This window comes from Alligator sinensis, unplaced genomic scaffold, assembly GCF_000455745.1.
Source record: "Alligator sinensis unplaced genomic scaffold, ASM45574v1 scaffold651_1, whole genome shotgun sequence".
Classification (NCBI taxonomy): Eukaryota; Metazoa; Chordata; order Crocodylia; family Alligatoridae; genus Alligator; species Alligator sinensis.
The window spans coordinates 77,559-91,687 of NW_005842014.1; the positions used below are offsets into that span (position 1 = coordinate 77,559).

At 39.2% G+C, this 14,129-nt stretch overlaps 1 protein-coding gene across 5 annotated transcripts in view; it reads left to right on the forward strand.

Moving 5' to 3' along the window:
* The window catches only part of EFR3A (EFR3 homolog A), a 156,078-nt gene that overhangs the window by 31,496 nt on the left and 110,453 nt on the right, over positions 1 to 14,129 (forward strand). For 3 of the 5 annotated variants that reach the window (XM_025202103.1, XM_014519164.2, XM_025202102.1), the window contains one exon: positions 13,184 to 13,260. In XM_025202103.1, coding sequence (XP_025057888.1) covers positions 13,184 to 13,260 — 77 coding nt within the window. Of the gene's footprint in view, positions 1 to 8,428; positions 8,616 to 13,183; positions 13,261 to 14,129 lie in introns of those variants that run through there. The other 2 variants (XM_025202100.1, XM_025202101.1) reach the window with 2 other exon arrangements.

A 14,129-nucleotide genomic window follows, 5' to 3' on the forward strand; every position in this document is an offset into this window, starting at 1 on the left:
TCTTTCCAACCTAAAACAGGACATTGGGGAATGGAAATGTGAAATGTAGAAGATACCATCAATACTAGTAGTTCATGCTGCCAAATTCCCAGGCAAGCCTTACCTAAATTACACTTCTTTGTCAAAACTGGGCCAAAGTTTAACCTTTGGTCATAGTAGTTAGTCTGATAGAAAATTATATATGATTTATTAGGCTGGAAATATCAGATCCATCATCTATCTTGAGAAACTTTCAAGGAAAATTAGCCTCAGAGCTTCATCTCTGTATGACATTTGGGCTTAGGTTCTTTCAGTTTTACCCCTCTCTCAAATAATTTAGAAAATAATATTTTTAAAGTTGCTGCCATTACACATAAATGAATGTGTATAAAATGGGTTTCCCCCTACCTGGTAAAACTGCATCTGTATTGTCTTGCAAGTATTTAATTTTGGAATCTGATTAATTACTTCAATTATCAAATTATCCTAACCATGAACAAGTATAGACCCTTTGGAAAAAAGTAACTCAGCCCTAAATTAATTTTACCCTGTTAACTAACTATAATAAAATAACTTAAATATGTTTTTGGATTGTGAAGTCTGCCATTTAAGTCTTTATTGCCACCTTCACATTTTTTAAATATTTAAGCTAATGGTCATAATAGGCTTCTTTGAGCTAGTTATTATATTTTATTTACCTATTACCTTCCTCCTGCACTGATAACTCAGTCCAGAAATATGTAAACACATGTATATCAAGAGCCCAAATGGAAAGTCAGCAGCTGTGACACTTCTGCAACATTTTCTTGTTTATCTTAAAGTATGTTTGTCGTTAAAAGTGGTATCGCTGCCTTTTTTCTAGATTCGGCAGACACGGCAGAATTTTTAGTATTTTGAGTCTTAATTCTTGATTTCTTCTCTGGATAAATGGATTTTCAACAACTAGGAAGAAATACCCGTGTTTAACACAAATATCATACATAGCTAAAACTATAAAATTACTCAACTGTTGAAACAGGTTTTTATCCTGTAATTGCAGTTTGAGAAATTTCTTGTTCAAAGTTTTACTTAACTACAAAATGTGTCTGCCTTTGTCCCTGTTACCCCAGTTGATTCATTAATTTTGGATTTAATTTATTTTCTAAAAACCCTTAATTGCATCAAGCGAAGTGTGATCATTTATGATTTAAGTGTACTATACTTCTTCAAAATAATTTTTTTTCTGTTGACATTAAAATAATTTTAATTGTTTTTCATTGTCAAGTTAATAAATCATGCCTACGGTTTGACTTCTAGACTTAATTCAAATGGAAAATCTCAGGATCCCAAACAGGGAACACAAACTAAAAGGGTAAACAGTAGCCTAATCCTGGGAATTCCAGAAACAAATACAAGATTGTGAAGTAGACAAACATCTTTTTGGCAATACCACTAGCCAGTAGAATTTTAATTGTGTTGTCTTCAGTCTCCTCCCCATTACCTCCGTTTACTTGGAGTGGGGCTGGAAGACAGAAGCCTTTATATTATTCCTTGAATTTGACTATCTTATTAGCCAATAGCTATTTGTTTTTAATTATTGAAATGTACTTTGCTACTTGTATTTCATTTGGGAAATAGGAATTGGTACTAGCTTGTTTTGCTCCCGTTTTATTTAAAAATATTTTAGCAGAAAGTAAATTAGTTTCTCTCTTATTCCAGATTTCCTCAGAATATTTACAAGAGCTAACTGCAGTTTAGCAGGAAAAAGGGGGAATTCCCTTTCAGTACCCCAACCATTTGGAATGGGTAGTCTTAAAGGGATGTGTTTAATAATTGCAAAAGTGTCATTGCTTTACAGAGGAAATGTAAATCTACCCCTCCCGACTGTGTACCAATCCATGTGGTTTGTAATGATCTTGATTTAATGAACAGTGCTTTTCCCTAATAAAAACTTTCAGTTGAGATGAGTCCTCTACCACAGCGGTTCCTAACCTTTTTAGACCGCAGACCGGCAGACTGCAGACCAGCATACTGTAGTCTGGAAGTGACTGGCCTACTGCAGACTGGCAGCCAGCCCTTCTTTATATTTGTTTATAAAAGGGTTGGCTGCTGGTCCACAGGATGCTGGTCACTTCTGGGCTTCTGGTCCAGCAGCCAGCCCTCCTGTGGACCAGCAGCCAACCCTTCGCAGCCCAGTACTGGACAACAGCCTGAGGGTTGGGAACCTCTGCTCTACCACATTTTCAACCATGTAGCCTTTCATCTCAAGGATGCACTTGTGAACTGGACTCAGGTCGGTAGTTATCAGTGCTGATCAGTGACTGGAACGAGTTGAATATTCTAGTCGTTTGCAAGTAGAGAAGAATACAGCCAAAACATATTTTATAGACATTAGGGCTGGAAGGGACCTCGGAAGATCATCGAGTCCAGCCCCCTAAACTGCATATTGCATAAGCATTTTTAGAATTCTAAATTAAAGACAAAATAATTGCACCTCTCTTGATGAACCCAGAAGCATGGACAAGGGTTTCTAAGGCACAGAGTTGGAACCGCCCTTTCATTCCTAGAAACAGGTGGCTATTGAGGCAAAAGGATTCTTTGGTGCATTGGAGCAGGTAGAGCCTGAAGAGTTCTTGAGTCAATGGGATAAATTGGTTAAGACTTAAGGAAGGATTGAGAGGATGGAGTTAGTGGGTGGACTGCTTCCAGTCTCAGCTACCCTGATTTCTTTCACTTTCTTGCCAGTAGTGTAAAATCTTCTATCTGGAAGCTTCATCATTTATTTTTCATGAGAAACTATCATAAATGCTTTCCCTAACCAGCCCTACTCCTGCACTTAGACTTTTTCCCTTCCATGTAACATTCAAATGTCAGACGGAGCAATGATACTGCCTTGAAATTGGTGTTGCACTTACCTCTAGTGTCAAGGGAAAGGAACTGCAGTTGCTTTACTGCTTCCTAGTTGATTGTGAGAGCTGTGGGGGTATGTATTTTGAAGAAATAAAGCTGTCAAGTATGTGCTAAATAGTATTTTTTATTGCATTAGATAAAAAGGTTATGGCTGAAAAATCAAGAATTCATTCTCCCTTCCCCCAAACTTCACTCCCTGTAAATGCTGAATTTCTAGCTTTAACAGTTTGCAAAAAAATATTTGGACTGAAGCAGACATTACTGTAGAAAACTCCAGCCTGAACAGTTACAATTTTGGTAAAGTTTTTTTTATAAGGACCTGAAGTAGGGCTATACAATGGAAAGTGTTAGGGAACCTTGCCAGTATGCATTGTTACCAGTACCACCTACTTTTCGTATTGAAGCAGTGCCCTGAGGCCGTAGCCAGCCCGTTAAATGAGGTTCTGTACACGCGTATTGTAATAGGAGGCCTTGTCCCAGAGATCTTACAGTCTAAACAATACAGTGCATTACAATTAGCCTGAGTTTTCAAGGTGCTAACTCAGCACTAGGAAGGGAAGGACGTGGGGAGAAAAAATGAGGTTTTAATAAAAATGAGGTTTTAATAAAACATTAAAGCATGTCTGCAACTAGAACAAAGGTGTGGGGAGGGAGAAGAAAAAGTAGCTTGCATGGAAGCGGAGGAGAGAACGGAGCATAGGAATGTAATTAGATATGAACTTGATGTAATGGAATACTTCTCTGTAATGGATTAAAACTCTTTAAAGGCTCTATCCCAAAGATAAAAGCTTCACTGGGGATTTGATCTAATTGCTCAACAGTACTGAAAAGAATTCTTGACTGAAGATCTTAAACTTTGTGTGAGCTACACACTTACTGTATTTTCCAATTTAACTTAAAAATCTAAACAGAGTTAAATTATCTAATTTCCTCATGCAGTATCTTCTGTTGTTAAAGATTTTATTGAAAGGGTTTTAAAAGAATAAAATCCTAATGCTACAATACATATTTGTATACAATAGTAATGCTCTCTAATTGGCTTTGAATGAAGAAGTAGGCATAAATTGTTTGGCGATAGGATAAGCATTTCTGTGACTTCCTATATTACAAAAGAGTGTGTATTCTTTGAACTTGGGTGATTTTAAGCTGTATAAAACTCTTCTTATAAAGCTCTGATTTTTAAGGGTTACATTTCAGAAAGCTACTGTATGTGATTTGAGTAGTATAGATAAAGAACATTGTTTTGCGGCTGGATTGCCGTTTAAACAAATCAAATACATTATTAACCTATTTTAAGATCAATATATAAGGAGATTGAATGAAATCTATAGAATTTACTGATTAGCCTATGTAATTGATCTCTGTCTTGGCAAGTGAGAAGACTTGTAAAGCTATATGCAGTTCACTGTATTATCTCTAAGTAGATATGCACAGGGGAGGGTGGCTTTCTCAAGGCATATTCATGTATCACTAGCGAGAGACACCTGAGAAGAAAGTGAAGGAGGAAAGAAATCATTTACACCTTGAAGTCCAGCATGTCTAAACTGCCTTTTGAGTTTGGGAGCAGCTAAAAAGCAAACACTGAACTGCATTTGCATTGATGAGTAGAAAGAGGTAGTTAGCAGTGTTAGTCTGAAGTTGCACAGAAGGAAGGGTAGGATGGTGTCTTTTATATAGACCAGCGGTTCTCAGTCTTTTTTGTACCAGGACCCATTTGTATACAGCGATGGACAGTCCCAACCTGGTAAATAGTTTAAGTAGAAAACAGCCCCCTGGCCCTGCTGGTGCCCCTCGCACCTGACCCATTGCCCTTCGCTCATCCAAGCCTGAGAGGAACTGCGGTGGCGGCAGGGTAGAGTCGCAGTCTCGTGCACGAGCGATGGGAGATGAAGGCAACATGGCACCAAATCCATTACCTCTGCTGCTGGCAGCGTGGCTGGTGCAGGGGTCCCAGCAATGGTGGCTTTTATCATCTTTAACTGTTTACCACTATCCAATTTGTATTGACAGTACAGACTACTCAACACTCGTATCCTGTTGATTTTTTTGCTTTTGGTTTTTTTGTTTTGAACATGTTCTGACAATGCTAAGCAAAGTAAGACTTCTGTGGATGTGAGGCAGGCTCTTTGGAGCCTTGCTTGGGTAATGAGACAGGAAACTGGGCAGTTAATTTCAGTCGCAAGCTGATTTAGTGCAGCCTTTGTGTCCATAAGGTATTGTTTAGAGGAGTGTGTGGGTCAACCCGTGCATCGCAACACAAAGTGGGTCTCAAAAATATAGGAAAGGGTTGCGAACAAACTTTAAAAATGGATTCTCCATTAAAGTAGAAAAACAAGGGAAACTGTGGCTTTTCCCTTGCAGGCTGGCAGAGTTCTGACCTGTGAGGGGCTACTTGGTGTCTCCCATGCCCCCTCCAACCCCACTTCCCACACACTGTGGGGCTGGGGCCTAGGGGTGGGGGACAGCAGGTCAGGAGTGAGGGACTGGGTCAGGACTGGCCATTTAAGTTTACACGTGGGTCCTGGTACAGGTGGGTCCTGGTACATAAATGGGTACCATTTGGCGTGGGTACCCACGCCCATGGGTCCTTTTATGTACCAGAGCCACCTGTACCTCTGGGTCAACTGCCCAGTTGCACAGTTGGCATTCATACAGCACTGCTGTCCTTGTCTCCCATTGCCCCCACTGCCATCTGGGCAGCTATCCCCTGGAAGATATCTTATTGCAGGGACCCACTTTGAACCATCGAAATGTGTCCTCCTGGCCCCAAATGGCCGGGAGGTCAGCCACTTCATTTGCCCTCCAGCTGGGTCCCTGATGACGGCCCTGGTCAGGCTCCTCTACCCAGGTCTCATCAGCAGGGATCCTGGCTCTTTTTGTTTTAAAATTTCAAATTCTCTGATTTTTTTTTTTTTGATTTTTTTTTTTTTTGAAATCCCAGATCCTCTGATTTTAAATACCCCAAATCCATGTTTTCCCATGATTAAAATGAAACACCACTGTGTGTGTGTATGTATATATGTGTATATATATGTATGCATCAGTTGGGCAATATTTTATTGATATATTTACAATGTTAAAGCAATTTAGAAGCCAACAAGTGCCTCAATCATTATACAGTAAAACCTGTGTTAACTGGCATTTTAGTAACCAGCATTTCTATTAACTGGAATTTCTGTCCAGCCGGACACAAGGGGAGGAAGCTCACACACGGTGGCCACCACCTGCCACCCTGCGCTGCTGCCACTCCGCATCTGGCCACCACCACCCCTCCTTTCCCCCGCCTCAGGTAACTGGGATTTTTTTATAAGCGGCACGCCATGTTCCCCACTCGTGCCGGTTAACACAGCTTTTACTGTAATAAAATGAATTCTAAATATCTATATACTTTGCTGTTTGCTTTTGGGTTTTTTTATCATAGAAAATCAGAGCTCATAGAAATTGACCCTCACAGAACCCTTGAGGTAGTGTTTATTAGTTTCCATTTAAAAAATGGGAAACCAGAAGACAAATAATTTACTGGATAATAGCTTTAAAGCAGTTATTGAATTCAAATATCCAGACTTTTGGTTGGCTAGAATTTCTTTACTCGGAGAATATATACACAGTAAAAAAAAAAAGAAAAGCTAGATCAGGAAACTTCATGGAAAAAAATAGGCCGTGAACAATTAAACTAAGCTTGCAGGGGTGCTGGTTTATCTATGGATCCATCAGAGCACATACTGGTTCCTCCCTTAGCAAATGTTCCAGTTAGGTGACAGACAGTATGCTTTCTACTGGCTTCCACTGAATATGGTGTTGAGTACAGTTTTTCAGTTTTGTATATTTGGACTTTTTCCCACTTAAAGTCCTCTATGTCCGTGACTTCCCACAAATACTGATGTGCTGGGATACACTGAAAATTTTGGCCAGTCAGAAGAGCTTGACTGAGAAGGAGGCAGCTTTCACAGGGTTTAAACTTGCTCTTTTAAGAAATAAGTGACCATCAGGCTATTTAATTCAGAATTACGTGAACATTCATTTTGATTTATTTCACTTAATCTTTAATAAGAACAAAGCACTAATTCATACAGACTTAGACTACCAAGCAGGAGACCTACCAGACTTTTCCTTCTACAGACCATGAAGGAAGTGTGCTGTTTATATTTCTTGAATTCTAAGGATATATGCAGATAAAGGGGAGACAGGGCCATACAGGACCCCAAGATGCAATAAAATTACTTGGTGAGTGAACATGTACTCTTGTTCAGTTTTATTAATCAGTTTTCTCTGGTTAAAGTATAGAATTGCTGAGAGAAACATGAGCATTAGTAAAATGTTAAGAAAGTGGCGTGTATTAAATAATGCAACTAACTTGCCTTTCCTGCTATTTTTAGAAAAGGGAGAGATCACATTTAACAACTCCTTATCTTTTTAGCTGGTTTAACTTTCTAAAACTAAAAAAAATTGCAGCATGAATGTGGTAATCTATTATGTTTGGTTAAATGTGAGATGCTATACATGCATTGTAGTATTCAGTTACGTAATTAATTTATATTGAACCTAATGCTCTGGATTTAGGTTTTTATCACCCTTCTTTATACAAATTGCAGTATGGTTAGTTTTTTAGAAAATAAGCATGTAATAATTCTCATCTCAGTCAGATAACTCTCACATCTGGCAAACATGCTAGATTTTATAAACGTGAAGTAGTTGACCAAAGCATTTCAGTGGATGTCTTTTCTGGCACCAGTGGGTTTAATGAAAGTGGCGAAAGGATAAAGTAACTGAAGAAAATATGCAAGAGGTAATGATTTTTTGTTGATATCTTTTATTGGATCAACTGTATAGTTGGGACAGATGTTACACAAGCTTTCAGGCCCAATGTGCTCTCCCTTGGCAATTTGTACCACAAAGCTTGTGTAACATCTCGCCTAACTATACAGTTGATCCAATAAAAGATTGCATCCAAACCCCACTAGCTTCTTGTGTATTTCCTGGACTGTTGCAGCCATAACGCTCCAGCCCTGAAGGAAGTAAGAACTCTTAAAGCAACTTTAAAGTATTTAAACATAGTTGGGATTTCTTAAATCTTTGCTGCACAGGGTATCTGTGAGAAATGTAGTTATATAGGATTTAAAGTTGGTAATATGCTCTACTTAATTGTGTGGTGAAGTTACAGAGTAGTTTGAGATTAGTTTGATTTATTTGTACAATTATGTATTTGTGTAGACTTTATTTGTCAGGAATATATTGATCGAGTCCTATTAACATTCTACACAAACCTTAATTAGCTTCACTACCACTTTGAATTAACATACAGCAGCTGCATTAACATAGGTCTTTTTCCTTATCTCCTATCCCCCTCCAGAAATATTTCCTGTAATCATATTTTACACAAAAGCTTGCTATAGCAAGATTGGCTGTGACAACACATTCATAATGTGTCGTTTTTATTTACAGTAGCAGCCATTGTTAACAGAATTTGATACCTGAGATTTTCACGTGTTTGCTAGCTTTATGTTGATGTCACCTACAAGGGTAATTAGATGAGCTTACAGTAATTCCAGTACCGGCACAAGATTAAACATTTCTGTATAACGTTTGAAGGATACCAAACTTGAAAAAGGGCAGACTATAAAACAAACAAAGAGCACCTAAACAGTAACTTCCCAGGATGAGGCAATATGTTCCAGTTCCAACTATTGAGCAGGACAAACCCTATGACTACAACTTTGCATTGGAACCACGTCCATATATGTGTTTGGGTAAGTAGAAAAAAATTACTTTTGATGTGAAAGTGTTTTTCATGGATGGTTAGTAGAAGCTTTATTTATTTAGTTTGCATAAATAGTATTCTAGTGTAAATAGTATTCTCTTGGTAAATATACATGTCATTACCTAAAATGTTGTATATGAAATAATTTAAGAAAATATACATTTCAGTAATCAGAAAATATGTAATATTACCAAAGCAAGTGCTATCCTACCATTTCAGATTCACTTCTAACTTCATATTGCATATGCTTGTGAAATGATGCCAAAAATACAGTAAGGAGAAGGGTGAAAACATAGGGCAGGAAATGTCAGAATCTTTTGGGTTTTGTCGCACATACTCAGACTACTAAGATCACTTATTTTTTACAATATCAATGCAAAACATTGTTTCAGATGGGAACAGGCTTCCTATCCCAGGGCAACAAAGCAGCCAATATGAGAGAGATGCAACTGCATTACAACTCTGTTGACAAATATAAAAAAATGCTGATTTTTGAATGGTTTTTTTTTTCCAAACCTGTCCCTATCACTGTGACTATTAATACCAGTCTCTCCTGTTCACTGGGAGATCCTCTCACTTGGAACAAAATTAGAAATATTTCTTGAGTATGAAATGGTGTTTCATTGTAATATTTTCATGTCTGCATCTGAATATTTTCCAAAATCTAAGTATGCTACAGATGCTTTTTAATAACATGAAGAATAACAGCTTTGGTTCCTTTTTAATCTCTTACATTTATGGATAAAACACTAGGCAGCTTTTTTCAATTTGAAATTTCTTCAATACAAAATGTATGAAATAAGTACAAAATGATATAAAATACAATAGCAAATCTACAGTGTGGGCAAAAGAACCATATTTCAGGTTGTCTATATAACATTTTAGCTTAATCCTAATTATTAGCTGGGCAAATCATTTTGGTATCTAGAGAAGAGAAACAGTTTTGTACTGTTGAATTGTCATCAGTTAAAAACTTAAGGTATTGCTGCCAGAGTGAGCTGGCAAAACAACTCTGCATTTCTATGCAGGGCCCTAGTAACTTATGACTTGAGTCAAGATCAAATCCTCTGAGTTATTGTATGTACCAATTATTTGACTCCCAGTTCAAAATACTATTGGATTTACTGTTGTAGTTCTTGCTCATGGATATATATACAGCTAACAACCAAAAACATAATATGCATATAATGTTTTTTGTTGTTAGCTTTTAATTGGGCTTTTGTGAGGAGAAGGGGAGAAATATGTGAAAGAAGATAAAAAAGGGAGAATTTTTAAATAAATTATATTTTTTGTTAACTGTCAAAAATGTTAATAGTGAAATGGCAAACAGCAGCCATGGGGTTTTTTTTCTATAGCCTTACAGTATTTCTTAAGTTAATTTGCTAAATCTGTTCTAAGAATTACTCAGTGGTAATTTGGTGCAAATAATATATTAAATTACTGTTTTCTACTCCATTGTAGATAATGGAACATAGAAGAAGTGGCAGAACTATTGCAAAATAGTGGGAAGCCAAAAATAAGTCATTTTTGTCTAGATAAGGAACTGTGAGCCTGAAAAATTCCAGATAAAGAAAATCATAGAGACCATGTATAGCTGTTCTTGATGGATTTCATGTCTCTTACTTGAGAGATTTCTATAATATCCCTGATCTTGCCAGCTGTTGCAAATTCAGGCGGCTGCTGCTGGTTTTTTAGCCCATGTGAAGTATTGCAAAATGTACTATATAAAATATTTTTCAAAAATAATTTGAAGATGCTCTTAAACTCCTAACTTCTGTTATGTAAATTTAAAGAGACTTTTAGGTTTGGTTAAAAGTTGGAAGTGGGGGAGATGATCAGTTTGCTCAACATTCTGTAGCTGCCACTGTTGAAAACCATGTGTGATGTAATGTAATGTAGTCCGTCTCTTCCTCCTGGCTCTTAGTGATGGTTGTAGTCATGTGTTTATCTCAGTATGATGTTCTTCAAATCATTTGCCACGTTTGTTTTCAACATTATTTAGGAATGAATCAAAAGATTATTGAGGAGAGAGTGAAGGACCATGCTCCATCTTAAAAAAAAAAAAAAAAAAGTTGTAAATTTAACAGTCATTTGCTAGTTGTATAATGTAATTGTCTGAATTAATTTATTCAGTCTAAATATGAATTAAATGGTTTGAATATGAGCATAACTGAAATAGGACTTGCATGAGAAATTCTCTACTAGAAAGGAGAGCAAAGAGTGGCAGTATCTAGCAGGGGTGGATCCAGAGGAGGTGCACTAGCACAATTGCACCCCTCCACACTTTCAGACCATGTCATAGAAGCAACAGTTGTTGACTTTGTCCCTGAATGGAGTAAGAATACCACCCCCATGCTCAGCAGTATGTCCCCTCTCCCCTCCCATTTGCCGCCCCCACTGCCTTCAGCTGCCCTGAGTGGAGGGGGGAGCTCCAGCCAGGCTATGTAGGGAGCTGGACTGAGCTGGGGAGAGCGGCTGCAGTAGATGGATTTTTTTTCTCTCTGCCTTCAATTGTTTCTTTTTTATTCCTTCCACCAGGTTGTTCCTTGCCAGTTTAGGAGCAAGCACAGGGAGGGGGAACCTGCTGCCGCTGCCACTGTCACTGTCGCCAGCTGAGTGAGACTCTGTTCCTGGCTGGAGCAGGACAGGAGCAGCTATGGATCCCTCCCCTCACCCAGGGCAGCTAGGGGCACCAGCAGTGGCGGATGGAAAAGGGGATCAAATGGGAGGGGACAAGCCACTGAGCATTGAGGAGAAGGGAAGGGATGGCAAGAGCTGGGAGAGGAGTTTCTTACCTGATTCAGGGAGTTATAAAAAGTGTCCCTGGCTATTGCTCCTGTGGCATGGTCTGCCTTGTCCTGGTGGGAGGGGGAGAGGAAGAAGCTGGGAGTGGGAGTTCAACTACTCCTGCAGCGCCAGTCGCTGCTTATGGTATCTTGTGACCTAGTTCAAAAAGTGAACTAAGAATATAGTGATCAAACTTCTTGCCTAATTAAGCTATGACAGCTCCCTTCATCAGTAGCAAACACAAGAGGAGAGAATTCCTGACTAGCCACTGAGTTAGAAACCAGGGGATGGTTTGTGCACAACTCCCAGACGCTGACTGGACATGACAGACTTTTCAGCTGCATAAAGATGTTAATCTGAAGTAAAATCATACAACTGCAGACATGTACTTTTCTTTTGTATATGCCTACCCACTTTCAGCATGCTGCCAATAATGCCTCTAGTAAATAATAGAATGATAGAAAATGAGGGTTAGAAGGGACCTCAGGACATCATCTAGTCCAACCCCCTGCTCAAATCAGGACCAGCCCCACCTAGATCATCCCAGCCAATGTTTTGTCAAACTGGGCCTTAAAAACCTCCAAGGATGAAGTTTCCACCACCTCTTTAGATAACCTATTCCCATGCTTTACTACCCTCCTAGTGAGAGAGTTTTTCTTGATCTCTAACCTAAAGTTCCCTTGCTGCAACTTGAGACCATTGCTCCTTGTTCTGCCACCACTGAGAACAGTCCAGCTCCATCCTCTAACCTAGACATCAGGATCGTATGAAGGAAAACCTTAGTTCTGTTCTCCGGTTTGGAATGGATAGTTCCCTTTTAGTAGCCTTCACCTTAGCATTTTTTTTTTGTATATTTGAGGTAGGTTTCAGGAAAAATGCTTGCTTGTTGGATATCTGATCACTTGCAAAATAGTTACTATACTCTTCCTCTGCTGTATTCATTTGACTGAAATTTGAGAGTTTGTAGACTTTGTGGCTACTTGGTAAGAGTACCAGGTGTTCCTCTCAATTGCTCCTTTACTGTAAAGCAGATCAGGGACCTAACTGAGTTATCTTTTCTTTTTTCCTGTCAGTGACTTGATAAGCAAATCGTGACACAGAGAGTGAGTCATGTTTGTTTGTTTGTTTTAAACGTAAGGCTCAACTGTACAGCAAATAATTAATTGATTTAATGAGACTGGCGTTAGTTGTGACAACTGTGTAGTATTCAGATGCTTATTAGAAAATATTTACTAACTACATTCAATTTAAGTTAAAATATTATATTGAACAGAAATGTTAACATTCACTAAAATACGTTTTCAGACCAACAAAGAGGACAGTTATCCGTTCTGTATTTCTGGACATATGACTGTTTATTATAGAAGTACCATATTTCCTCACTCTGGATTTCCTGCCCCTCTTATTGGGTAGATCGTGGTAGCCTGCTGCAATTTTTGCTGCCTCTGGAGACAGTTTGATTATCACTGTGGGACACTGCCACAGCCATACTCCACCCCCCACATTTATTTTCAGTAAGGACAGGTATACAGTAATTGTACTTTTGTAAATTCTTTTCTAAATCCTTTTTTTTTAATTTTTAAAGAACTCTTTGAAGAAAAGAAAGAAAAGTAAAAAAACAAAAAAACCTCCCAACAACAAAAATCAACACCCCCCCCCCCCCCCCCCCCCCCCACCCCCCCCCTTTTATCTACAACAAAAATCAACCCCCCCCCCCTCCCCCACCCACATCCATTCTCTTATTAACTTGTTTGGCAAATGTTTCTACAGGAGTATGCTGTTGCTGTGCTGCTTTGCGCCCTCGTTACAAACGGCTGGTGGATAACATATTTCCAGAAGACCCCAAAGTAAGCAGTAATTTAATTGAGCTTTAACATCTGGTAGGGATTTGAATCTTGTTTTGGCATTTTTTTTTAAAAAACAGTGCAGTTTTTTGACTTGGCAAACTTTGGTGCTCTAAATGGGGGGAAAAAAGGTTCTCCGAAGAGATTTTCATCTTTCATCTGTCACGGTATTCTTCATTAAGTGCATTTTCATATCATTTAGGGTTACAGGTTATTTAATATTAGGCCAGGGGTTTGTTTGGTCATAACTCCATAGGTTTGGCCATAACTCCATAGGTTTACCCATATTTCCTTTTTAACGCCATACTTTTTTCCTAGTTAAAGTATCTGAATATTCTGTTTAATAAGAGCATATTTTGATCTTCACCGTCTATGTTTTTAGTCGTTGTCCATGATGATCGGGGTGGGCAAGATGTGGCCCACCAGGCCATTCTATCTGACCGCAGGGCACCTAAAAACTTTGGAAAATTAATATTTATCTGCTCCTGGCTGCCTCTCAAAGATGACAGGAGCCTGCGGCAGTAGGACCCAGGAGCAAGGCTGGCCTGGCCCGGTCCCGCCCCACCGCACCTCACCTCCAGCTCCGTCCTACTCCCGCTTCCTCCACCTGTAGCCATTTTCGCTACTTCCCTGCATGCCAGCCGGCCACTGCAGCACCACGTGGCCCCTGGCTGTATCACTGGAGCATGGAGCCAGGAGTGGGAGAGCAGGAGGGGGCGTGTCTGTGTCCATTTGTCCATCCATGCAGTGAGGGAGGGCATGAGAGGGAGACAGAGAGTGTGAGTGTGTGTGTGTGGTGAGGGAGGCACTGTGTGTGTGTGTGTGTGTGGGGGGGGGGTGAGGGAGGCACTGCGTGTGTGTGTGTGTGTGTG